Below are 26,495 nucleotides of genomic sequence, written 5' to 3' on the forward strand. Positions count from 1 at the left end.
AAACCCTGGAGCTGATCCTTTAGGGAACCATCAGACAGGGCCAAACACCACTGGCAGTTCCTGGAAGACGGGAAGACGCTGGCCACCATCTGCAAGGCTACTGCAGAGCCACGAGGCAGAGGGTGGTAACAGGAAGTTAAAAGGGCACAGAGCTCTCTTACAGAGTCTCTGTAGTTTTTTCTCCCCCCTTTCATTAGGCGATCCCTTGGCTGTTACAAGTTTTTGACTACATCCCAGGGTTATGAAAAGGCTGGTTCTGACGGGGTTTTTTTGCCACCTGATTTATTGCATTTGTAGAGGGAGGGAGTCTTGGATTTCCTTACCTCCCCGTTTTCACTGATGTCCTCGTGGTACTATTTCTAAGGATGGGTGACAGGACAGACATTATGGACTGCTTTGATCGACAATCTTCTAAACCCTGTGTAGGAGCCAGAAAGCTGAAACGTGCCTTTCTCTCTCTTTCTTTTTCTTTCTTCCTTTCTTTCTTCTAATGTTTTATTTATTTTTCAGACAGAGAGACAGAGCATGAGTGGGGAGGGGCAGAAAGAGAGGGAAACACAGAATCCGAAGCAGGCTCCAGGCTCCGAGCTGTCAGCACAGAGCCAGATGCGGGGCTCGAACTCACGAACTGTGAGATCATGACCTGAGCTGAAGTTGGACGCTTAACCAACTGAGCCACCCAGGGGCCCCTGAAAAGTGTATTTCCAAGACACTCCTGCAGCCAGTGTTCCGGACGTGATTTAGGTTCTGACAATCCCAGGCACTTGCACGAAATGGACCTGTAAGTGAGTCACATGGGGAAGGAGGCGAGGTCGGGGCACCCAGTTCACTTTTCCAGACTATAGGAGAGGTGGCTTGATCCTGGAGTGAATAAGTCAGGGAACAGATTCCTGATTCTACACCTTCCTGATGATGAATGCAGTCTCCTTGGCAGGCCAGATCTGACGTGGAGACTTCGGGAGTTATCCCTAGAATTCCAGCCTAGCGTACGTTTCTTTAAAACTCCTAAGACTTCTGTGAGCTGTCTACCCTTACCGAATACATTTTTCTGTTTAAAATAGCTGGAGTGGGGCACCTGGGTGGCTCAGTCGGTTAAGCATCTGACTTCGGCCCAGGTCACGATCTCACAGTTGGGGAGTTCGAAGCCCCGCTTCGGGCTCTGTGCTGACAGCTCAGAGCCTGGAGCCTGCTTCGGATTCTGTGTCTCCTTCTCTCTCTGCTCCTTCCCTGCTCATACTGTCTCTCTCTCAAAAATAAATAAACATTAAAAAGTCGAAAAACAAATAAAGCACCTGGAATGGATTCAGATGGAAATTCAGATCGATAATGTGGCAAGGAACTTTAAGGTCTATCAACAGGACACTAGATAAAGTATTGCTTATGCATATAAAGAAAATCCATGCAGGTGCTACAAATAATAAAATAGCTGTATATGTGCTAACAGAAGGATGACCACAACATATAAACTGGAAGCACTCATCACATATCAACGTATGATTCTATTTTTTGTAAAGTTTCAATACATGTATTTGTATATTCAAGGCAGTGGTTCTCAACCAGAGACGATCCTTCCCCTCCTTCCCCTGGTGGGGGACATTTGTCAATATCTGGTGACATTTTTGATTGTCTCAGCCGGGAGAGTACAATGGCATCTACTGGGTAGAGACCAAGGATATAGCTAAAATCCGACAATGCACAGGACAGCCCCCACAACAAAGAATTATCTGGCCTAAAATATCAAAAGTACCAAGGCTGAGAAACCTCGATTTAAAGAAACATATCAACCTGTTATTAAAAATGATACTTTTAAAAGAGCAGAGTTGAACAACAGGGTAGGAATTACGTCACTATTTATACACAATATAACATTTAATTCCCCCCCCAAGAATTAGCATTCGTTTTTTTTAATTGAAAAGATACATGTAAGGAATAAACCAAATAACACCATTTATTTCTAATAATAAAAGGAATAAATGCTTAGTGCAAATATTCAGAAAATACCCAAGTAAAAGAGATCAGTTACGATTCTTTTGTACGATCCTTTGTATGATCAGGTATAATCCTTTTGATCCTTAAGCAACAAAGTCCAACCGGAACTAATTTAAGAAAAGCGGAAATCTGTTCTAAGGATTTTAAGGTTTCACAGAAACTAAGGATATCTGAAAGGATGCCACTGAGCCTTGACAGGCACCTGGAATCAGGAGCCTGGAAGGTGCCACATCTCTGTTCTACTACCTGGCATTCTCCCCATGCATTTATTAAGTTCTGTCTCTACAAGGCTTCCTCCACTTCTTTCCTGGTCAGTGTGGCTGTGGGAGGGGTCTCCAAGACCACCTCCAGGTCAGGTTCAGTGACTGGCAGGGGGACTCAGAGCAATCAGGATGTAGCCACATTCCCAGGCCATTCACAGATTTACTACCATGCATGGATTTATTGCCACGGAAGGATACAAAGCGAAATCAACAAAGGTAAAAGCCACGTGAGGCGAAGTCTGGAGGAAACGAGGTGCCAGCTTTCAAGAGTCCTCTTCCGGTGGAGTCACAGGACATGCTTAACTCCCCCGCAATGACTTGTGACAACACACAGGAGGTGCTGTCCACCAAGGAGGCTCACTGGAGACTCAGGGTTTTCACTGGGGGCTGGTCACATGGGCGCCCTCTGCCTAGCACACAACAACAACTCCAGACTCCCCGCAGGAAGGCAGGTGCTGGGCAGAAACCACAGTGGTTTCTGAGCCTCTCTTATCAGTTCTGGGAACGGTGAGAAGTCTCCCAAAATCCAAGTTACCAGACGCAAATTAAGGGCCAACCTCGTAAGCAGCCTTTGCAGGCACAGCCACGGCAGGCCTGTTACGTTGGCTCTTCTCTGCACAGAGGTAAAAACATGGTGGCTGACGACATGGAGTTCGTAGAGTAATCTTCCTCTTAGTTCTATTCCAAACTCCTGGGGACAGGCTGACTGGCCTAGGTTAGGTTGGGTGCCCTCCCTTGGACCAGTCAGCAGTGATCACGGCTGCTTCTCTGTTATCCCTGTCAATGAAGGTGGAACAAGTCCCTCCCCATCTGCTGTGCAAACAATCTCACGGTATCTGTACAACACCCTTTAGGGTTTTGCTCAGAAAACAGTTTTTATTACTTAAGATTTCCTATATCTGCATGCACACACAAATGAGAGTAGAAAGGGGAGCTTCCAGCCATGCTGGCTCATGAGATAAAACCCCGGGAAATATGGATTGCTGGGAGTTGAATGTATGTCCACCACAACCTGGGAAATAAAGCCTTTCATCTTCATTATTCACACAGGTTCTACTGTTGCCTCAGGTTGTAAGACAATGCCTGATGCCCTTTAAAACGTCCTCACAAATCACCATGTCTCATAAACAGCTGCATAAGCAGAGACACTGGGTGAAAAAAGGCCGTCAAAAGAGTAGAGGCCAATAATGACATTCGTCTTCCATGGAGAATCTATCTTTATAATGAAGTCAGGAAAAGAACCACTTTGATGACAATAAATAAATCAAAGCATTGTAACGTTCTTTGAATTGCGCATGTAGCCCTCAAGAGACCTATCTCAAAAAAGAAAACAACAAACAGAGCTCCAAATGGCCTGATTATTTCACAGGCTGCTTGCTATTGGATAAGCATATGTTAGCGCTTGTCTGTGGGAACTCAGAGACAGAAAAACAGAAGTTGCTGGCAATGTGGGTGTTCTCTCCAGATGCAAAATGAGATTTGTTTTAGACAACACAGAGATCGCTTTTTTCTCCAACAGAGAAAAACATATAGCTCCTAGCTCATGGGTTAAAAACAGGTTCAAAGATATCTGTGCCTTCACGATCCCACAGCTATATCCCTCACTAGCTGAACTCTCGTGATACAAATTTCGAAACTGCACAGATTCAGATTAAGTTCTCAAGTAAGTCTCTCGTTATCTAACATTTGCTTCTTGCCATCTGAAATGCAAGAACCAAACACGTGTTCAATAACAGAAGATACTTGTGTACCTCTGTCGCTAAGGAAGGGGTTAGCCAACTTCTGTAAAGGGCCAGATAATAAATAATTTTGATTACTATGTCATACAGCCAAAAGGGCTCTACTGTAACTACTCAACTCTGCAGTTTAGCACAAAAGGGGTTATGGGCAATATGTAAATGAATGGCTGTGACTGTGTTCCAATAAAACTTTACTTACAAAAACATGTGGTGGTGGGGCGCCTGGGTGGCTCAGTCAGTTAAGCGTCCGACTTCGGCTCAGGTCATGATCTCCCAGTTCGTGAGTTCAAGCCCCGCGTCGGGCTTTGTGCTGATGGCTCAGAGCCTGGAGCCTGTTTCCGATTCTGTGTCTCCCTCTCTCTCTGACCCTCCCCCGTTCATGCTCTGTCTCTCTCTGTCTCAAAAATAAATAAACGTTAAAAAAAAAAAAACAAAAAAAACCCCAACATGTGGTGGGCTAGATTTGGCCCCTCGGTCGTTGTTGACACCACACCAATCTGAGTTTGAAGCTTAAATCTGGTATTACAGGATCAGACCTACATTATTACTACCTCAAATGGCAAAAGCTCTGATGATACAAAATGTTCACTTTACTTTTTTAAAATTAATTTATTTGTTTGGTGGGGGGCAGAGAGAGAAGAGAGAGAGAGAAGCCTAAGCATGGTTCATGGGTTTGAGCCCACGTCAGGCTCTGTGCTGACAGTGCAGACAGAGCCTGCTTGGGATTCTCTCTCTCTCTCTCTCTCTCTCTCTGTCCCTTCCCCTCTCTCTCAAAATAAAATAAACTTAAAAAAAAAAAAGATGTGCAGTGTTTTGTTTTCTTCATTGACTTGCTAACTGTCACATGGTTTTGAAATGACACGGGAGAGATGTGAATGGAACCAACCCTACCCTACAGGCCCCTCTCAGCTCAGCTCATTTTTTTATGCTGTAATTCCTCAGGTGTTCTTCCACTTAAAATTTTTTCTCAGAAAGGATCTGGTTTAATTATATATAAATAATAAATATAATATAATAAATATAATAAAACCATATGGCCTTTTCCCTCAGACTTTCACCCCCAAATTATATACGTTTGATACAAAGAATATATTGGGTTTATGAATCATAACAATAAAGTGAATATCTGAGTCCCACCTCCCATATAAAAACTAGAGTATGAATACCTTGCGTCCCTGTGTTTTACTGTATTGTTTTATTTTAATTTTTAATATATAAGGTAGTACTTGGATATGTTTTTTTAAATATATTTTTTCAATGTTTATTTATTTTTGAAGGAGAGAGAGACAGAGCATGAGTAGGGGAGGGGCAGAGAGAGGAGACACAAATTGGAAGCAGGTTCCAGGCTCTGAGCTGTCAGCACAGAGTCCCACGAGGGGCTCAAACTCATGAACCATGAGATCATGACCTGAGCCAAAGTCGGACGCTTAACCGACTGAGCCACCCAGGCACCCACGGTAGTTTTTTGTTTGTTTGTTTGTTTGAATGTTTATCTTTGAGAGAGATGGAGAGACAGCATGAACAGGGGAGGGGCAGAGAGAGAGGGAGACACAGAATCCAAAGTAGGCTCCAGGTTCTGAGCTGTCAGCACAGAGCCCAACATGGGGCTCGAACTCATGAACTGCGAGCTCATGACTTCAGCCAAAGTCAGATGCTCAACCGACCGAGCCACCCAGGCGCCCGCCATGGGTAGGTTTTTTAAAGTTATATTTGATCAGATCTAAAATTTAAATTCCAGTTTCCTATGTACGCTTACCTATTCCTTACCAATCATCTCCCTGATGCCCCACTCAAGCTTTTCTTATTGCCACTTAAAAAATAAATAATAGGGGCGCCTGGGTGGCGCAGTCGGTTGGGCATCCGACTTCAGCTCAGGTCACGATCTCGCGGTCCGTGAGTTCAAGCCCCGCGTCGGGCTCTGGGCTGATGGCTCAGAGCCTGGAGCCTGCTTCCGATTCTGTGTCTCCCTCTCTCTCTGCCCCTCCCCCGTTCATGCTCTGTCTCTCTCTGTCTCAAAAATAAATAAACGTTAAAAAAAAAAAATTAAAAAAAAAATAGCTTTATTGAGATGTAATTCGCATACCATAAAGTTACCTTTTTGAAAATGTCCAATTCAGTAGCTTTTAGTATATTCACGAGGTTGTGTAAGAACCACTACTATCTAATTCTGGAACATTTTCATCAGTCCCAAAAGGAAGCCTGTGCCTAGTCACTCCCGATTCCCATCCCCGCAACCCTGGCAGCCACTAATCTGCTTTCTGACTCTATGAATTTGCCTACTCTGGACATTTCATATACACAGAATCATATGAGGGGTTTTTTTTTGCATCTGGCTTCTTTCTTTAAAAAGATACAATCTTAAAAATAAATCTTTGTTAAAAATTTACATGCTCATTGTAGAAAACGAAACACTACGGGAAAGCATGAATAAATTTTAGTATTTAGCCAGAGATACTCACTGTTAACATTTATATAACATTTGTATAAATTTCTTTTGATAGAATTGGAATCATACCAGGCAGACTTTTAGAATCTGATTTTTTACTTAATGTAGCATGCATATTTTTTCCAGTGCCTTTAAATATATTGCCCAAAGCATGATTTTAAAGGATTTATAATATTCCATTGTACACACATACTATAATCTATTTAATTGATTCATCTCATCAGAAATTTGTATCACCTCCAGTTGTTTCAAAATTATTATTTTTTTTTTTAATTTTTTTCCAACGTTTTTTATTTATTTTTGGGACACAGAGAGACAGAGCATGAACGGGGGAGGGGCAGAGAGAGAGGGAGACACAGAATCGGAAACAGGCTCCAGGCTCCGAGCCATCAGCCCAGAGCCTGACGCGGGGCTCGAACTCACGGACCGCGAGATCGTGACCTGGCTGAAGTCGGACGCTTAACCGACTGCGCCACCCAGGCGCCCCATCAAAATTATTTTTTTTTAAAGTTTATTTATATATTATAAGAGAGAGAGAGCACAAGTGGGGGAGGAACAGAGAGAGAGGGAGAGGGACAGAATCCCAAGCAGGCTCTACACTGTCAGTGCAGAGCCCAACACGGGGTTTGAACTCACAAACCATGAGATCATGACCTGAGCCGAAGTCCAGAGTTGGACGCTTAACTAACTGAGCCAACCCAGGCATCCTTTATAATGATTTTAAATAAATAAAACTATAATAACCTTGTTTTAAATTATATTTTCACAGGCACCCACAATCACTTCCTTGCAAGAAATACCTAGAAACATAATTTCTGTGTTAAAGGGCATACTGATTTTGAGATTCCTGATACACATTGCTACATTTTCCTCCCAAAAGGCACCATTCATCTACCCTCCCACCAGTGGTAAAGCTTATCACTTAAAAAAAGTCTTCCAATATGATAAGCCAAGAAATGGCATCTCCTTTAATTTGTATTTCTTTGATTGTAAGTGAGACTGAACAACACTCAGTTTAAAACATTTTTAAGATAGGGGTGCCTGGGTGGCTCAGTCGGTTGAGCATCTGACTTTGGCTCAGGTCATGAGCTCGTGGTTCATGAGTTCAAGCCCCACATCGGGCTCTGTGCTTACAGCTCAGAGCCTGGAGCCTGCTTCAGATTCTGTGTTTCCCTCTCTCTACCCCTCCCCACTTGCACTCTGTGTGTCTCTCAAAAATGAATTAAAAAAATTTTTTTTAATTAAAAAAAATTTAAGATAATTTTTGGCTATTTGTAACTATTATGCCTGTTAGTGATTGATTGATTGATTGATTGATTAACTAACTTACAGGGAGTTCATGATATTGAGCTCAAGGACCTGCAGCATTGAAGGCTGTCAGAGCCTGTGATACAGAGAAGGTATTCAAAACTCTGGGAAGACGAGATCATCATTGTAATTCCCTCGGGGACCAGGGAGGAATGCAAGGGAACACCCAGGGCAAAGGTGTGTATGACTTGAGGTGTGACCACTGCTCCCCGGGGCACGGCAAAGGCCAAGCTACCATCCCCTCTTTTTGGGCCTAAACTCCCGTCCCCGTCCAGAGCCCCACTTCCGTTTGAAATGAACCCGTGACCCGCTCTCCAGGCTGGCCCCGACCCACGCTGTACCTTGCGCACCACCATACCCAGCCTCGCACGGGCTTGCCTTCTGCCCCCACCCCTGTGCTAACTGTTCCCCCTGCCTGGGATTCCTTCTACGTCGTCTCCACAGGGCTGGCTCTTCCTGTCATTCTGGCCTGAAGGTACGTTCCCCTCCTCAGACAGGCCTTCCGAATCTGGAGTGCCCCCAGTCACCCCGCACTGTCCCGCTCCACACAACCCTTGTGCCCTCCAGCCCTGGCCCTTCTCTTCGCTGTCGGTCCCGCTTTGCTGTCTGTCTAGACCTGGCCGCTGAACGCAGTAGCCAGCAGGTGCTTGGTATACAGTTGCTGAGAATATGCATACAGGAATCAATGAGTTTGGTGACCCCCACGCCTCCCAACCTTGGACTAAAACTAGTCTGATCATCCCTTGATCGATACTGACCTGGCTGTCTCAGGTCATAGCTGGAAGTGTCCCCACAATGCTCTCCTAGAAACTGCCTCAGATCAGAACTGCTGGGAGCCCCCTCCCTCCCCCTGAGCTGCTGGCCTCAGCCCGATGCCACATGACTCCTGAGGTGACAGCAGTATCCAGGGCTTAACTACCCCTGCCCCTGCAGCCACAACCAGGTCCCAGGTGGTGCTCTGTGTCTCACCCCCTGGCCTCAGTGCTTGTGAAGTGACATGAGAAGCCCCTCAAACTTTGCTCATTCTTGGTTAGAATTAAAAGATAGAATGTGAATCACAATGTTATGTAATGGGATGATTTGGGGAAAAAACACTCTTCCTTTTTTTTTTTTTTTTTTTTTTAATAAAGTTTATTTATTTTGAGAGAGAGCATCTCAAGCAGGCTCAGCACTGTCAGCACGAAGGCCATGGTGGGGCTTGAACTCATGAACTGTGAGATCATGACCTGAGCCGAAATCAAAAGTCGAGCACTTAACCGACTGAGCCACCCAGGCGCCCCGGGGAAAAAACAGTCTTGTCGACAACTTAATTTTCTTATTAAATTATGTTACTTAAGTGGTCTTAGTAAAGATAAGGAAGAGGTGGTCCAAAGATATTTATACACCAGTGACTACAGACGCATTGTGAAGAAAAACACTAGTCTGGAAAGGGCAAAGGTCTTATTTGAGTTTAAACCCATGGAGTTTCTGTTACTGTCAGAAAAGTTATTTTCTTCAGTTTCCTGAGGAGTGAGGAGCTCCCGGGGTTATTCAACTATTCATCAGAAGTTTCTGGTTTAATCTCTCTGGAATCAAGCCTTTAACTATGAAGCATACTCTGGCAACAAAGCTTATGAAAGAGTTTACAGGAAATAGCATTTACTTACCAACCTATAGAATATGTTATCAGAAAATGGATGTTCACTGAAGCAGTAAATGAATTCAAGAGACTTGAGATAAATAACCCATTGTTCTCTCTCTCTCTCTCCCTCTTTACCTATTTGTGGGGTAGATTCATCTGGTTTGTCAGAAAGCTCTGGAATCATTAGGTCTATCCTTGTAGGGTTTGAAACAGCAGGGCCCCTAGCAAGTCCAAATCTAACTATGAAAGCTGTTGTCCATGGTGTCTGTGGGCCAGCTGGGACTTTCTAGCACTAAGGCGGTTGGAGCGCTGAGGCCCTACCAATACCCAGAGAACACTGTGAGGGGGGACGCCCTGAAGTCAACCAGCTGGGTGCTGGAGCGTCCTTTGTCATTTCTCTCTCTGTCCTGAAGCCCTAAGACCTCAGCTCGGCTAAGGATGGTCACTGCCATCCCTTCACTGAGGGACCTGGCCTGTGACGCACTCTTGATACGTGTGTGGAATTCAGCCGTAAATCTCTGCAAAGTCCTCGTCCCTCCCAAGAAGCGTGACTAGGCACAGCCACCCCCATCTCTGCAAGTGGCGCCCTGGCTGTGTTCGCAGGGCCCTGCCATGCCCTGGCCAGTGTGGCCAAGGTCCCGGGGCAAATTTAAAAGGATGCGTTCTGGGGCGCCTGGGTGGCTCAGTCGGTTGAGCGTCCGACTTTGGCTCAGGTCACGATCTCACGGTCCGTGAGTTCCAGCCCCGCGTCGGGCTCTGTGCTGATGGCTCAGAGCCCGGAGCCTGTTTCAGATTCTGTGTCTCCCTCTCTCTCTGCCCCTCCCCCGTTCATGCTCTGTCTCTCTCTGTCTCAAAAATAAATAAACGTTAAAATAAATAAATAAATAAAAAATAAAAAATAAAAAAATAAAAGGATACGTTCTGCCAACACCCTAGGTCAACTCAGTCAGCTTGGGAAGGCCGGTTCTGTCCCAGGGCCTCCAAGGAGGAGCCCAGCTGCCACTGTGATGTCCAAAGCAGCGAACCCAGCTGGGCTCGCCAGGACTTCTGACCCACAACGTGGGGCTCGATCCCACAAACCACAAGAACATGACGTGAGCTGAAATCAAGAGTGAATGCTTACCAGACCGAGTCACCCAGGTGCCCCCCGTGTTTCTAATTTTTTCACAACGCACAGGCTTTTGGCAAGTTGAGATCCAGAACCGTAAAGGGTTTTTTCATAGGCAGAGATGTGACTTTTCGATCCAAGGCTCTCTAGGCAGCCTGTGCCTCAGAACCACCCGAGGCCCGGGCCCCTGCTCGTGAGACTGTCATTCTGGAGATCTAGGGTCAGGCCCCGGCACAGATATTTCATAAAAGCTCCTCCGTGATTTAATGTGCAGTCAGCATTGAAACCAGGACTGGGCAGCAAAATTCTAAGACACCCTTATGATCTCTATTCCCTGGAGTTTCTCCTGTGATCACGCTATGTCACAGAACAAAAGGATTTGACAGATGTAATTAAGCTTGCTATCGAACTGGCCCTAAAACAGGGAGATTCTCTGAGTGGGCCTAACCTCATCACCTGAGGTTTTACTAAAACATTTTTTTTAATGTTTTATTTATTTTTGAGAGTGAGAGTACGAGCGGAGGAGGGACAGAGAGAGAGGGGAACAGAAGATCTGAAGCGGGCTCTGCACTGGCAGCAGCAAGCCCGACGCGGGGCTCGGACTCACGAACTGTGAGATCATGACCTGAGCCAATGTCGGATGTTCAGCCAACTAAGCCCCCCGGGCGCCCCACCTGAGGTTTATTTACAGTAGAATTTTCCCCGCTGGAGACAGAAGTCAGAGATACAAAGTGGGAACAGGAGTGGGACGGGATGGCCACTGGGGCCCGAGGATGGAGGCGGCAACGTGGAAAGAATCTGGGCGGCCTCCACTTGCTGGTGTGACCCTGGGCTGATAGCCAGCAAGGAAATGGGGCCCTCAATCTTACAAACACAGGGTACCGTCACCAACCTGAAAGACACGAGGGGTGGATTCTTCCCCAGAGCCTCCAAGGAGAACATCGCTCAACTGACACCTAGATTTCAAGTGACGTGGGACTGGACTTCTGACTTATATGAACTATGAGCTCCTAGGCAGGTGTTTTAAGTCCCTGAGTCTGTGATAATTTGTCACATAGCAAAAGAAAATGACACCGGAGACTTTCAAAGCAATAAAAATAATTGGCCGTTTCCAGCCAAACTATTTTCAAATTGTATTTCCCGTAGGAGTGAACTTGGAATATTTTACATATTTCTTGCTACTGTAACAGTACTCTAATGTTTTAATTTGACACTCGGAATCTGAGGCCTTTAAAACCTTAAAACAGCCTGTTAAAACATGCTACAAGTTATGGATTCTAGCTTTTTTTCTTTTAATGCTTATTTATTTTTCAGAGAGAGAAAAAGAGAGAGAGACAGAACACAAGCAGGGGAGGGGCCGAGAGAGAGGGAGACAAAGAATCCAAAGCAGGCTCCAGGCTCCGAGCTGTCAGCACAGAGCCTGACGCGGGGCTTGAACCCAGGAACTGTGAGATCATGACCTGAGCTGAAGTCAGAAACTTAACTGACTGAGCCACCCAGGCACCCCTAGCTTTTGAGAGGTAGGGAAGCTATGGGTAATCCCCTACCTGTGCCTTCAGCCAAATAAATCACCAGTGTTGGCCACATTGGCCGGGTATGGCAGGGCTCTGGGAACACACCCACGGTGCCACCTTCAGAGGTATGGGGTGGCTGTGCCTAGTCACTCTTCTTGGGAGGAACGAGGACTTTGCAGATTTACGGCTGAATTCCATACATTTTTCAGAGTGGCCAGGTCCCTCAACTAAAGAATGGCAGTGACCATCCTTAGCCGAGCTGAGGTCTGGGGGCTTCAGGACAGGGAGAGAAATGACAAAGGACACTCCAGCACAAACTGGTTGATTTCACAACTGCGAGGTGGCCCCCATGGTGTTTTCTGGGTATCGGTAGGACCTCAGCGCTCCAACGCTTTAGTGCTAGAAAGTCCCGGTCTCCATACTGCCATCAGTCAGGGACCTCTCTCAGCTCCGGATGTGGCCCCTTCAACTTCAGACCCACTGATGGTGCACTGAGTCCTTGTGATGCTTCAGAAGAAACTCCTGGATTTTAAAGGGTTCATGTGTTAGGTCTACCCAGATAACCCCCCTTTTGCCCCATGTACATAGGAGATTATTTAAGGGTGAGGATCCCTGGGGGTCATTCTTAGAATTCTGCCTATCACACCCACCATCTTGTGTTCTGGCCCCTTCGGAATCCCTTCTGGTAATTACATGAGAGATGAAAATTTCCCTGTCATAACCCAAATGAGAGAATTGAAAGCAGATTTTAAAAAAGAGACGGAGGGTTCTATGTGTCAGGTCTATCCTTGGCTGGGGTTGGAGAGCGATTTGCAGGGGCTTCCTGGAAGCCTGACTTTAAACAAACAATTCCAAGGAAATCTGGGTTGAGCAGATCATCTAGAAAGGTCTCCTCTTTGCTGAGAGCCACTTAAAGCTCGGGGTGGGCCTCACTTTGGACAGAGTGCATGCTTGTGTTTTTCCACTTGACCTCAGTCCTGGGGCTACTCAAGACATCCGAAAGCTGAACCTGGGGGCTCGGCCACAGGTCTGAGCTGCTGTTCTAACTTTTCACTGCTGTCACGCCATGTTACTTAAGTTCCAATGGACACGGTCGTTACAGCGATGATGTCCTCATTCTGACCTTCCAAGCCTAGTACCTGGGATGAGATACACCCTGATGAAAACGCACAAGTCCTTGCCTTCCTCAGGCGAGGTGAGCCACTGCTCAAATGTCACCTCCCCGACCTTCATATGTCACTGGTGTCCACACACCCAGGGATCCCAATTCCCCTGCTCCGAATTTTCTCCACAGTACATAACACCTTCCAATATAGTAGGTACTGTACTTTTTTTTAAAGTTTTTTTTTTTTTAACATTTATTCAGTTTTGAGAGAGAGGGAGAGAGAGAGAGAGAAAGAGGAGCAGAGGGCAAGTGGAGGAGAGGCAGAGAAGAGAGGGAGACACAGAATCTGATGCAGGCTACAGGCTCTGAGTTGTGAACACAGAGCCCGATGCGGGGCTTGAACTCACTGACTGCGAGATCATGACCTGAGCCGAAGTCAGACGCCCAACCGACGGAGCCACCCAGGTGCCCCTCAGGTATTATACTTCTTAAATTTTAATTGTCACTCCTCATGTGGGTGGAAGCTCCATGAGGGCAGAGATTCTGTTTCATTCCCTGCTGATTTCCCAGCGCCTAAAATATTACGGGGCCCCAAACAGGGCCCCTCAGTGAAGATTCACTGAATTAATATATGCAGAGTTTGGACATAATCTATCCGTGCTATACTTCGGTGGGCTAAACAGAAAGTTCTTTTAAGTTGAAATGCACATGGCTACTGTTTTTTTGTTTTTGTTTTTTTTAAACTGAGCCATCTGAATTTTCTACAGTTTATTTTTGGCTTCCTGAGTCGGAGAAGACAAGCTTTAGAAGGCTTAAGAGGCGTCTCAGACAAACAGGTCTAGACAAAGGATATTTTGTGAGGAGTAAATAAATCAGACACATATGATTTATGCTTCCCTCTAAACTTACGGAGATTTAACAATGAATGAAAATTACTCTTCAGGCAGAATGACCTTGGGGCTTCATCAAGCGTAAAATGCTTTGAAAACTAGTTCAAGATGTACACAAGACAAAACAAAAAATCACCACAGCCGGAAATACTATTCTCATTCTTATGATGGGAAAGGTCTTATCGTATAATCCCTCCCTGCAACCTAATTATAACGGCATTAGGTGCCCAAGGACCGATTCCTTCTGGAAATCTGAATTGTCTTTTTGTATCCATCTAGCACTTCCCTCCATCCATTTCTGTGAGGTGGGGACATGACAGTGCCATCAAGCGTCAGTGGCCGCGTGTGGCTCGGCCACGGCCAGGGCTCTGTCCCAGGCTTTTGTCAGCTTCGGTCTTCTGTTACCATTCCTACTCCCCCTACCCTAAAGCCTCGCGGGATCACTTTCTCTCCCCTACTCCCCATGCTCTTCCATTTCCCCGGCAGTGTGGCTGACATGCCGAGGGGTGCTGTCATCGGGGTGGCTTTCCTTTATGGGGTGGTTTCAAGCCCTGGAAGGGGCCGACGCAGAGTGTGCAGAGAGCAGCTGAAAGACGAAACGATGCATGGGAAGCCAGCTTTTCCCCTGGGAGTCTCCATTACTGGTCATTAATTGGACTAATCTTTTGCTTTTGCTTTTTTGTCGGAAAATGGGGGAAAAAAAGGCAACGTCAAAGACACAAAACGCTTACGTCCTTGGGTGGAGTCTGATTTGAAGACCCGTGGTTGTTGCTATTAGAAAGACAATCCCAGCCCTGCTGCTGCTTAACCATCTGGGCTGGCTCTTGGCCAAGGCCTTGTTTTCTTGCTTGTTTCTTTCTTTATTTATCCCCGCTACCCTCAAAGCTTAAGATGGGGGAGGGAGTGTTGTGGTGCTAGCATCTTCAAAATTTTTAGCAAAGTCGGGTAAAGGTATACGAAGGTGGGGCCCGAGTGGGGAGAAAGCAGGAGAAGTCTTTTTTATTTTTATTTTAAAAAATTATTTACGTCATCTCTGCACCCAACGTGGGGCTCAAACTCATGATCCCATGATCAAGAGTCACAAGCTCTACCGACTGAGGCACCCAGGCACCTCTACCGACTGAGGCACCCAGGCACCCTGGAGATGACAATTTTAAAGAGGATGGCTATTTAATGGGAAAGGTCACACAATCCAATATGTACAAGAAAACACTGGAGAATATTTTCATGTCCTTGGAATAAAGATTTCTGCAACAAGATGCAAAAAGCACCGACCACTGGGAAAAGACTGACACACAGACTTAATTAAAATTAAAAACTTTGTTCAACAAAAAGGTGAAAATTCAAGCCACCCGGGGAGGAGATATTTACAATACATCTATCTGACAAAGGACGGGTATCCAGAACATATAAAGAGCTCCTGAAAGTAACAAGGGAAAGAAAGACCGTCTGATTTAAAAATGGGCGAGACACCCGAAGGGCACATCCCCAAATGGACTACCCAAATGTCCAGTCAGCATACGGAAAAGTTCTCAGCCTCACTGGCCGGCAGGGAAGTGCAAATCCCAACCACAATCAGACACTAGTACGCACTGATCCAAAGACTGGGACGACGCAGAAGAACAGGTCTCTCATCATTTGCTGGTGGGAGGTAAACAGCACAACTGCTTTAGAAATCTGTTTGGCACTCTCAACTGTGCTTGGATATATGCATCCCCGATGGCCCAATAATCCCATTTCTGGGCGTAGGCCCAGAAAGAACGAGTGCATGTGTGTTCCGAGAGACACACACAAGAACACACCCACACTATTGCAAGAGCCCCGAACTGGAAATAACTCATCTGTCCGGCGATGATAGAACGGATAAGTAAATAACGGTACGATCACACAAAAGGTTCCAAAGGGTAAAGAGAATGACGAACTACGGCTGGGGTAAGCCTTAGTGACTTAATACTGTATGAGAAAAGCCAGATGCAGGTATCATAGTTTTTGACTGCGTTTATGTACAGTTCAAGTGCAGGCAAAACTACTCTAGCATTTAGGGATGCCTGCTTTTCGTTGAAAGCTATGAGGAACAAAACCGAGGACAAGAGTTATCTTTGGGAGTGGTGAGGGGCTACGATTAGAAAGTCATAAGAAAGATTTTGGGGAACCGGCGATGCTCCATTTCTGGATGTGAGTGGTGACTGCGTGGGTTTTCACCTCATAATCATCCATGAAACTATCACTTATATTCGAGGTATTTTTATCTTTACATACGGCATTTCACAATTAACAAAGCTTACACTTTTAGATCGGGTGTCACTTCCTTGTGTAACCTTCCCAGAAAACAAATACTGTCCTGATAAACTTGAAACTTGAAGTTCGAAACTTGAAACTACATGCCAAGCAGCCTGTTGGGTGCACTGCTTGCAGAGTTTGCGTCTCCTCTGAGCAAAGAGAAAGGTGCCCCTTCCCACAGGAGATGCACAGCTGGGTTGAGGTACATGGCTCGTTGGGTAGAGCACAGACTGGCTCTCAGTCCCACTCACCTCGTTGGGCACCACAGCAAACCCCACTACCTGGCGGCCCCTCCCCCAGAGAAGAGAAGGACACGAGTTCCACGCACACCGGCCCGTCCAAGCCATGTGCGTGCCCAGAACAAACCCTGGCAAAGGCCTGCCGCCCAGAGCCGGGTGGAAGCCGGTCGCCACGGTCGCTTACCGCATAGCCTTCTGTCTTCTTCTGACACCATTTCAAGAGAGCGTTGCGCTTGGAGCCGCCATATTCCCGGGCCAAGGCAGCCAGGGGGTCTCTTCTCTCCACACTAGTTAGAAAGAAGAGCACGTGGTAAAGAGAAGAGGCTAATTTTTAGGACCCTCAAGTAGGCAAGAAACAAATAACTAGATTATAGAGCAGAAGTCTAGGTCTCTCCAGTGAGATGAGTCTTTATTATGTCATGCTAGTCATACGAATGATACGTCTTTATTATGTCTCACGATATGAAAGAAGAATTAAATCGTACTGCTTGGCTGTCAGAAGTCTGGAAACAGGTTGATTTTCGTTTTCGGTTGTTTTTAAATCCATCTGTTGTTCCATTCATCTAGTCCTTTAGTTATTAAGTACAGTATCGTTTTAATTAAAGACTCTAGAAAAACTATTCTACGTGTTCCAAGGCTACACCTATACCTACGTAACCTATGAAAGGTGGGCTGAAAGGGCATTTAAAACCACTAGATTGGCTGCTTATGGAGAGGTGATAGGAATGGAGATAAAAGGGGAAAATCAGTAAAAACTACTCAAAAGAGGGGCTTTGCACACTCCAAAAGTGATACTCCCCATTTTGTGAGATACTAACTCATTTCTGAGCACCTGTTTAGCCAAAGGAAGTGATTTTACTAAATAATATAACAGCACTCTGAGAGCAAGACTTCAGGCACCCTCTTCTCAATTTTTATTTTTTTTAACTTTGTAAAGAAAAAAAATTTTTTTAACATTTATTTATTTTTGAGAGAGATAGAGCACAAGCAGGGGAGGAACAGAGAGAGAGGGAGACACAGAATCCAAAGCAGGCTCCAGGGTCTGAGCCGTCAGCACAGAGCCCGACGTGGGGCTCAAACTCATGGACCGTGAGATCATGACCTGAGCTGAAGTCAGCCACCTAACCAACTGTGCCACCCAGGCACCCCTCAATTTTTAATAGACGCCTACGTTACTTTAAAAGACATTTTTTAAATGTTTATTTTTGAGAGAGAGAGAACAAGTGGGGGAGGGGCAGAAAGAGAGGGGAACAGAGGATCCAAAGTAGGCTCTGTGCCAACAGCGAAGAGCTCAGCAGTGGGCTCGAAACTCACGAACCGTGAAATCACAACCTGAGCTGAAGTTGGACACTTAACCCGCTGAGCCACCGAGGCGCCCCTTGGCACTTTTTTATACTAGCAAATAATTGGAAACTATCAGATGCACATCATCAGGAAAATTAGTGAACAGAGGTACAGTCATACAAAGGAATACTATACAGCAATAAAAGCCAATGAACTGAGATGTACGCAATGACTTGAATGCACAGCAGGAACAATTTTGAATTTAAAAAAAAAAGAGAAAAGCACTGTATGTTCCCATTTATACAGAATTTTAAATGACAATTTAAATAACGTATTGTTTATATTGTTGGGGGGTGCAAGCGTACGTGGTGAAACTGGAAAGAGAAGCAGAGGACGACATACAAAACAGTCAGGACAGTGGTGATCTTGGGGCGGGGCAGGGAGGCGAGGCCAGCGCACAGGGGCTGATGGGAGATTTCAATGGTAATAATAATTTTCTCTTCCTTGCCCTGGAAGGTTGATATCCAGGTGCACTGTTGTTCTTTATACCTTACACGTATCTTATTATTATTGTTTTGTATCATTCTGATACTTAATGAAAATACTTTAAAATATTTTTTTAAATTTTTTTTTTTAACGTTTATTTATTTTTCAGACAGAGAGAGACACAGCATGAATGGGGGAGGGGCAGAGAGAGAGGGAGACACAGAATCTGAAGCAGGCTCCAGGCTCTGAGTCATCAGCCCAGAGCCCAACGCGGGGCTCGAACCCGCGGACTGCGAGATCGTGACCTGAGCCGAAGTCGGATGCTTAACCGACTGAGCTACCCAGGCGCCCCTTTAAAATATTTTTAAGGAGGAATGTAATGATTCCAGACCTCAGCAATCTGAATTAGGGTAGAGATAGTAAGAAAACTTCATAAACTTGCATTAAAATGTTGCTGGTGCCATCTGATGCCTGGTTTTTCTTGTACCTGGCATTATCTGTAAACTCATATCCGTGAGTTTCTGTCGTCAGAGTCGCGAAGAGCCTATGATGTTACAGTGACGTGGCCTGTGTTTACTAAAGCCATGTCTTACTTTGTCATTTAGAACTGAATTTTTAGGTCTGACAAATGAGGAAAGACCGAAATGAAGGTTGGGAGAAGAGTTTCTGTAAAGGCGGACAACTAAAACATTTACTGGACAATTTTCTTTGAAAAAATAAAGTTAACTAGATATGGTGCCTGCTCCAAATTAATATCAATAGGATGAAAACTTCCAAAAGAAATTAATTTCTATCCTGTCATTCGTCTCAGTGATGAATACAAAAAAAAAACAACACATTGATTTCCACTAATTTAATCTTTCACGATGAAGGGTGTCACATCAACAGCACACACACATAGCCTTTTCTGTACACATTTGTGGCATAAAGAAAAGAGCAATTTCAGAATAGCACTAATTCTGGTCCTTAAAAACAAGGTTTGGGGGGTGGCTGGGTGGCTCAGTCAGTTGAGCGTCCGAGTCTATGAGTTTGAGGCCTGCTTTAGGCTCTGTGCTGACAGCTCGGAGCCTGGAGCCTGCTTCAGATTCTGTGTCTCCCTCTCTCTCTGCCCCTTCCCTGCTTGCTCTCTCTCTCTCTCAGAAATAAATAAACATTTTAAAAAGCTAAAAAAAAAAAAGTTCTGATCATTTAAATCTCCTGTGCAGAAACAAGACTAATGTGTAATATCTGGGGCTTTAAGTTAAACCTCTGAAAAGATATGACTTCATCTATTTGGGTGCAAATATAGGCCACACCCAAAGGTATGACAAGAGCTGAACTTATTCAGACTTTTATAAAATCCTATTGTAACACACATAATGCTGTAGTTATGATGTTTGCTAAAAAGCCATTACTACTAAAGTGCCCTGTTTTGTGTACTCATTTATCTACGTACTCCTAAGCACTGACTGAATGAAATGCTGTGTGTGTAATACAACACAGGGGGCTGGGAGAGACATCAAAGTGTGAGACGAGGTATTCACCATCTACTAAAGTGCAACATACAAGCACCTGGGTGGCTCAGTCGGTGGGGAGTCCGACTTCGGCTCAGGTCATGATCTCACGGTTCGTGAGTTTGAGCCCCGCCTCGGGCTCTGTGCTGACAGCTCAGAGCCTGGAGCCTGCTTCAGATTCTGCCTCTCTCTCTCTGTTCCTCCCCAGCTTACACTCTGTCTCTCTCTCTCTCTCAAAAATAAACATTAAAAAAATAAACATAGTGCAGCCTTCAATGGGGACAAAGGCACACACACCACACCACAGTGGATTAAATACCCAAATGAGGTTAAGACACCAAAGGCAGAGAAAGGGGGCATCGACGCTACCAGGGTAGTTTGCTTGGCTTTGAAGGAGAAGGACTTAGGGGAGTGTGAAAGGGACAGAAGGAAGACGATTCAGGCCAGAGCCTCGCGAGCAGTCAGCAATGCATGTGTTAGCGGCAAAGGCTGAGAGTAAAACAGGCTCTGACGGAGCGGAGGGCAGGGACACGCTGGCACGTGAGCAGGGTGAGACTAAGCTGCAGAGAACCAGAATAAGGAGCAAAGGTGGAAGAGTGTGTGACGAGTCACGGGAGGTTTCTGACAAGGTCTGCACGGGACGCGCTCGGTGTTCTAGAGGATGACTCTACGTGGGGAAGCAGCGAGCGGCTAGAGGGCGGGGAGGTTTGCCGTGGCCTGGGTGAGCAGGGGCACAGAGCAGGGAGGAAGTGGCAGAGGTATGAGCAAAGACAGGCTTTTGGTGACCACCCCCGCAGTCTCTGTCCCCCCTCCACCCCCCACCCCCCCCCCCATCACCACTAACGGGCTCTTTCGACACTGACTTCAAAATGCCCCTCCGGTCCTTCCGACATGCCACTGTTTACTGAACCACTACTCGCAATCAGAAACAACAGAAACAAGAGGCCACAAACCTAGTGGTTCCCCACCGCTTTACCGAAATGAGTACAGACCTCTAGCCTTGGCAATGAAGATCATTCACAATGTGACTCCAACCTGCCTTTCCGGTGGTGATACCCTAACCACCTATCTGCCTCCTGGCCAATCCTGACGTTGATGATGTGTGTGCCGGGGCCCCTGCCCTCATGCGGCCCGCAGTCCAGTCTAACCAAACTAAACCACCGCCAGTTCCCTGAACTTCCAGCAGAGCCTCAAGGTGACGCCTGCAGGACCCCTGTGGCAGAAACGCTGCCTCCTCACTCCCGACTTCCTCATCCGACTAACAACTCCCCACGTAGTCTGCTTATACTTCTTTTTCTACAGCTCTTATTTCACTCCGCACCGTCCTGTGGTGCAGTGCCCTCCTCTCTTGCTGAAGGCAGGTGCTGAGTCTGGGTCGTTTTCATTCAGGAAATATACGTAAGAAGGAACCTGACCAGAGGGGATAAAACAGAAGGAAGAACACAAGGTCATCAGCCCAGTGCTTTCTCACTGATTCAAATGCGATACCTGAGTTTGCTTTGTGGTTTCAAGCCCCCCGTGGAAGCGCTCAGCAGCCTCGTGTTCCCGAAGCCCAGAGAAGGGGGTCTGCTCAGAGACTCGAGCGAGGGGCTCTTGCGGAGGTAAGGGTCCGGTTTCAGGTCCTCACCCCTTCCCTTTAGAAGATCTGTGTGAACAACAACATAATCACCTATTCCTGAAGAAGAGAAATCTGGTCACCACGCTTTCTTCTCAAGTACTATATAATTCTCATCTTATTCTCAAGTACAAATATATAGAACAGATATAGATTTATAGATACAGTTTCCGATTAAGTAATAAAAATGCAAATAGGGACATAGTGTTTTCTGGAAAGGATTCTCCAGGCAGGACTGACTACAAGACTCATAGAGACTATTGACAAATTAGCCTCTTCTTCAAGAATTATGATGAATTTCAAGATGGCACCTGTGGAACACTGAACTGAAGCCCTTCCAAGAGCTCTGCACGGGTCACACGCCCACAAAACCAGCCCTGTCCCCAAGTAAAGCACTTTGTTTTAATCAATGGGCATCTAAGAGAGAGAGAGCGAGAGAGAGAGAGAGAGAGAGCGAGAGAGAGAGAGAGAGAGAGAGAGAGCTGGCAGGTAGGTGCCCAGTGGGATTTTCAAGTCACAGGTGGCAGCAGGCAAAAAGCTGATTACTTTTCCAAGAATTGATAACTATTTTGCAAGAAAACAAGCCATTCCAGTCATAGGGTCCGGCTTGCTTACAAATAAGCAAAAATAATTCTTTAAAGGCTCCTCTCTGCTGTTATATTAGAAACCAAAACACGTTGATGAAACAGGCTGGATCGTCCCGATGATGTTTCTTAAAGGACCACAAGGGTATAGAATGGGAGGAAAATTTGAGATGGTCTGGTCTGTAGTTAACGGGGGCAACGGCACAGAACACAGTGATTTGCTCAATGCCACACGACAGGCCTCTGTGACCAGGCTAAGCCCATGGTCGCCTCCTATGACACCACAGTCACGGAAGAAAACAATACTTGTACAGCTAAGAGCCACCAATTATGGGTAGTAAAGTGGGGAGTGAGGCTAATTAGCCTGGAAGAGCAGAGGGAAAACAGTGTTTACATCACTGAAGAAAACAACAAAAACAGCGCATTAATCCCACTTTGGCAGCTTTTGATGACCTCAGTCTTGGCAAGGCTGGGTTGAATGCAAGCAACTTTTACCATGTAATCCTTTTTTAGTATGGTAAATAGAATCATCCGGGTAGACAGGTGCCTGGTGGGCGAAAAGAGCGGGTGCTGACAATGAACTGTTTACTTCAGGGCAACAGCCAGTATGGCTTTGGCGTCAGTATTTACCTTGTCAATTAAACAAATGGTTTCTTGACACAAAAGGAAAAAAAAAAAAATTTTTTTTTTTTTTTTAATAGGCCTCACGCCCAGTGCAGAGCCCAACACAGGGCTTGAATTCATGACTCTGAGATTAAGACCTGAGTGGAGATCAAGAGTCAGATGCTTAACTGACTGAGCCACCCCGGCTCCCCACCAAAGGAAATTTTAACATGGGAGGAACAGAGAAGACAAATGTTATGACCTAAAGCTCACCTAGTACATTTAAAAATGGTTAAGATGGTAACTTTTATGTTATAGGTATTATATAATCAACTTATTCCTTATTTTCCACTATATGGCAAGTGTAGGAACTCAAATCGGGTGGGTTTCCAATACCCTGTTTTGGCCTCCCTCCATTTCTCTAGTTTGCAGAGAAATAATGACCTGTTCTACTGGACTCACTTACCCTTTGTTTTTTCTTATTCTCCTGCCCTTAGACACCATTTTCTTCTTCTTCCTTGAGGTCATTATCAAGTCCTACATAAACCATTGTCACTATCTGATCAGAGCAATCACCAGCCTCATTTCCAAAAGGCAACATGGTGAAAAGAATCAGAAAAAAAATCCTATCTTGGTCCCAGAGTCATTCAGAATCAGTGGGACCAGTTATAAATCAATTAGTCTCCGTAGGGCTTGAATCTCTCGCATGTAAAATGCAGGGGACGGGCTGAGGCGGTCCTCACATTGTCAGTTTCAGTATTTACGTACGTTTAAAATCCTCTTATTCCACGAAAAAAAGAAAACAAAATTCAGAAGTGAAAGAAAATAAGGTGGTTAAGGTTAAAGACTTTCCAGTGAAAGACCAAAACAATAGCAATAGTTATTTCAGAAATAACTATGTTAAGAAGGAACCTAATGGTGTTTGACCATGATCTAAAAGAAGAACAGCTGGAATTCCTTTAGATTCACACAATTACAGAATTGTGTTACAGAAGTTGTGTTACAGAAGTTTTGTCTGATGCTTAGCAACACAGGACTTCTATCTATGCAATCTAGATTTCCGGCTTTCTGGCCTTCCTGTGAGGCACCGGCAAATAATTCATTTAGTGTTTGCCTTCTTTTTTATCTTTTTTGTTTCCTCACAACAGTGACCACAGAGTCATACACATAAATTTCTAGGGTAAATACTCAGGACAAGCTTAACATTCTGCTAATGCCTCTTTGCTCTGACAGGCGAACTGATTCCAAGAGACCAGACGTTAGAGTGGTAACAGCCAACACTTCCACAGCACCCACCCCACACCCGGCCGCGTTCACTCAGCCCTTGGAGCGATACTATGAGCCAGACAGTGTTCTTCCTTTTTTTTTTTTTTTTTTCCTACGTTTATTTATTTATCTTGAGAGACAGAGTGCATGCACACAAGGGAGGGGCAGAGAGAGAGGGAGAGAAAGAGAATCCCGAGCAGGCTCTGTGCTGACAGTGCGGAGCCTGTTTGGGATTCTCTCTCTCTCCCTCTCTGTCCACCCCTCCCCCGCTCATGCTTTCTCTCTCAAAATAAGTAAAGAAAATACCCGCGGTAACAACAGGAAGGGGACTACGCTCAGAGACAGAGCCCTAAAGAGGCATATATCAGGAATTGTGGAAGCCACAGACCTTTAGAATCAGATAAAATTTTTTTCTTAAAATAGCGACTTCTAAAGATTGTAAATTATTCCCTTGAGATTCAGTAAAAAGCCAGCAACCCCCCACCCCCCCTCCAAATCTGGACATTTCTCCTGAACACATACATGCTGGGAAGGACAGCTGGCAGGAAGCAGGATCCAACACCCATCACACAAAACATTTGGGGTTTTCAACTGTTTGAGATAAATGCCATGGGTTATTTTTCTAAGCTCGGTTTCAGGCAAAGAAGAAACGTTGACCGCACAAAAAAAGAAGTCAAAGGTGTTTGTATTACCTGAGAGTGGAAGTTCTGGAAGATCCAAATGCTGAGTCACACCTTTGCTGGCTGGCCGAACGCTACTGTAAGTGGAGTGTCTCTAAAAAACCAAAAGGCACAGCAGCACAGGTGAGCTTGTGACCCCAAGGACAGCGTAAACAAGGCGTGTGTGTCCACACAACGGTTCTTAAACTCATCAGAATCACGAGAGGGAGGTTTTGAAACAACTTATTTAGGGGCACCGGGGTGGCTCAGTGGGTTAAGCATCCGATTTCAGCTCAGGTCGTGATCCCAGAGTCTGTGGGTTCAAGTCCCGCACGAGGTCTGGAGCCTGCTGTGGATTCTGTGTCTCCCTCCCTTTCTTTCTCTCTCTGCCGCTCCCCTGCTTGTGCTCACCCTCTCTCTCAAAAATAAATATACATTAAAAAAAAACCAACACAACTTATTTATTTGAATAGGTAATAAATGCAATTGGCCCGATCCTCAAAAGAACAGAAAGGACATAAAATGGAAAGAGTCTCCCTCTCACTCCCACCACCTGTTTCTTCTCTTAATTAATCATAATTAATCAGCTTTGTGAGTACCTTCCTGGAAAACTCTACGTATATTCAAGGAGGTGTGTAAAAATACTGTTTCTGAATGGCCAACAGGTATATGGAAAGATGCTCAACTTCACTAATCATCAGGGAAATGCAAATCAAGACCACAATGAGATATCACTTCACATCTGTTAGAGGGGTCATTATTTTAAAAAGAGAGAGAGAGCGAGAGAAAATAACAAGTGTTGATCAAACTGCAGAAAAATTAAAATCTTTGTGCACTGCTGGTGGGCATATAAAATGGTACACCCGCTATGGAAAATAGTAGGGAGGCTCTTCAAAAAATTAAAAATAGAACTCCTACACAATCCAGCAGTCTCACTTCTGGGTCTATATCCAAAAAAAATGAATCTAGAAGAGATTTTTGTACACCCATGTTTGTTGCAGCATTACTCACAATAGTCAAGAGGCAGAAACAACCTAAATGTCCATGGACAGATGAATGGATAAACAAAATGTGGTATTTACATACACTGAAATATTATTCAGCCTTAAAAAAAAGAAGGAGGGGAGCCACCTGGGTAGCTCAGTCAGTTAAGCATCTGACTTCAGCTCAGGTCATGATCTCACGGTTGATGAGTTTGAGCCCCGCATCGGGCTCTGTGCTGACAGCTCAGAGCCTGGAGCCTGCTTCAGATTCTGTGTCTCCCTCTCTTTCTTCCCCTCCCCTGCTCACACTCTGTCTCTTTTTCTCTCTAAAATAAATTAACATTAAAAAAAATTAAAAAAAAAAAAAAGAATGCAGTATTTTTTCCAAATACTGACATGTAAAGATGTCTCTGATAGCTTCCTTCATTCATTCAACAAATATTTACTGAGCTTGTACTGTGATAGAACTATGTGCCGGCCACTGTTCCAGGCAAAAGACAGAATAGCAAGCAAAACAGATAAAAACCCCTGCCCTCATGGGTTCCATTCCAACGACAAAGTGGAATGAGCCAGTGTCCGAATGATGTTTAGTGTAATCTAATTTATAAAACTTTCTCTCCCTCCCCCTTCCCCAACCACACACACTTTTATGCTAAAGAAAAACATCTAGAAGGATACACAACAAGCCATCAACAGTGGTTCTTTCTGGGGCTAGGGAGCAAGGGAGATTTTTAAGTCACTCCCTTTTACAATGGTTAGGTCAGTGTAACACTGATCCAATGGGGTAACAGAAGTCAGAATAATGGCTACTTTAAGAGATTACTGACTGGGTGGTGGCATGGGGGGGGGCCTTCTGGGGTGACGAGAATGCTTTACCTTGGTGTTGGCTGCAGGGGTGTGTACATGCGGAAACATTCAAGCTATACGTGTTTTTTTAATGTTTATTTATTTTTGAGAGAGAGAGAGAGGCAGGGTGTGAGCGGGAGTGGGGGCGGGGGGCAGAGAAAGAAGGAGACACAG

The 26,495-nt window shown here is 45.2% G+C and overlaps 1 protein-coding gene across 12 annotated transcripts in view; it reads right to left on the reverse strand.

The window, feature by feature from the left end:
• Window positions 1–26,495, reverse strand: part of SPECC1 (sperm antigen with calponin homology and coiled-coil domains 1) — a 269,159-nt gene that overhangs the window by 42,702 nt on the left and 199,962 nt on the right. For 9 of the 12 annotated variants that reach the window (XM_042917319.1, XM_042917316.1, XM_042917318.1 and 6 more), the window contains 3 exons: window positions 24,526–24,607; window positions 21,254–21,410; window positions 16,687–16,789 (listed from right to left, as the gene is read on the reverse strand). In XM_042917319.1, the coding sequence (XP_042773253.1) occupies window positions 16,687–16,789; window positions 21,254–21,410; window positions 24,526–24,607 (342 nt within the window). Of the gene's footprint in view, window positions 1–12,444; window positions 12,511–16,686; window positions 16,790–21,253; window positions 21,411–24,355; window positions 24,425–24,525; window positions 24,608–26,495 lie in introns of those variants that run through there. The other 3 variants (XM_042917317.1, XM_042917321.1, XM_042917324.1) reach the window with 3 other exon arrangements.

Source organism: Panthera leo, chromosome E1 (assembly GCF_018350215.1).
Source record: "Panthera leo isolate Ple1 chromosome E1, P.leo_Ple1_pat1.1, whole genome shotgun sequence".
Classification (NCBI taxonomy): domain Eukaryota; kingdom Metazoa; phylum Chordata; class Mammalia; order Carnivora; family Felidae; genus Panthera; species Panthera leo.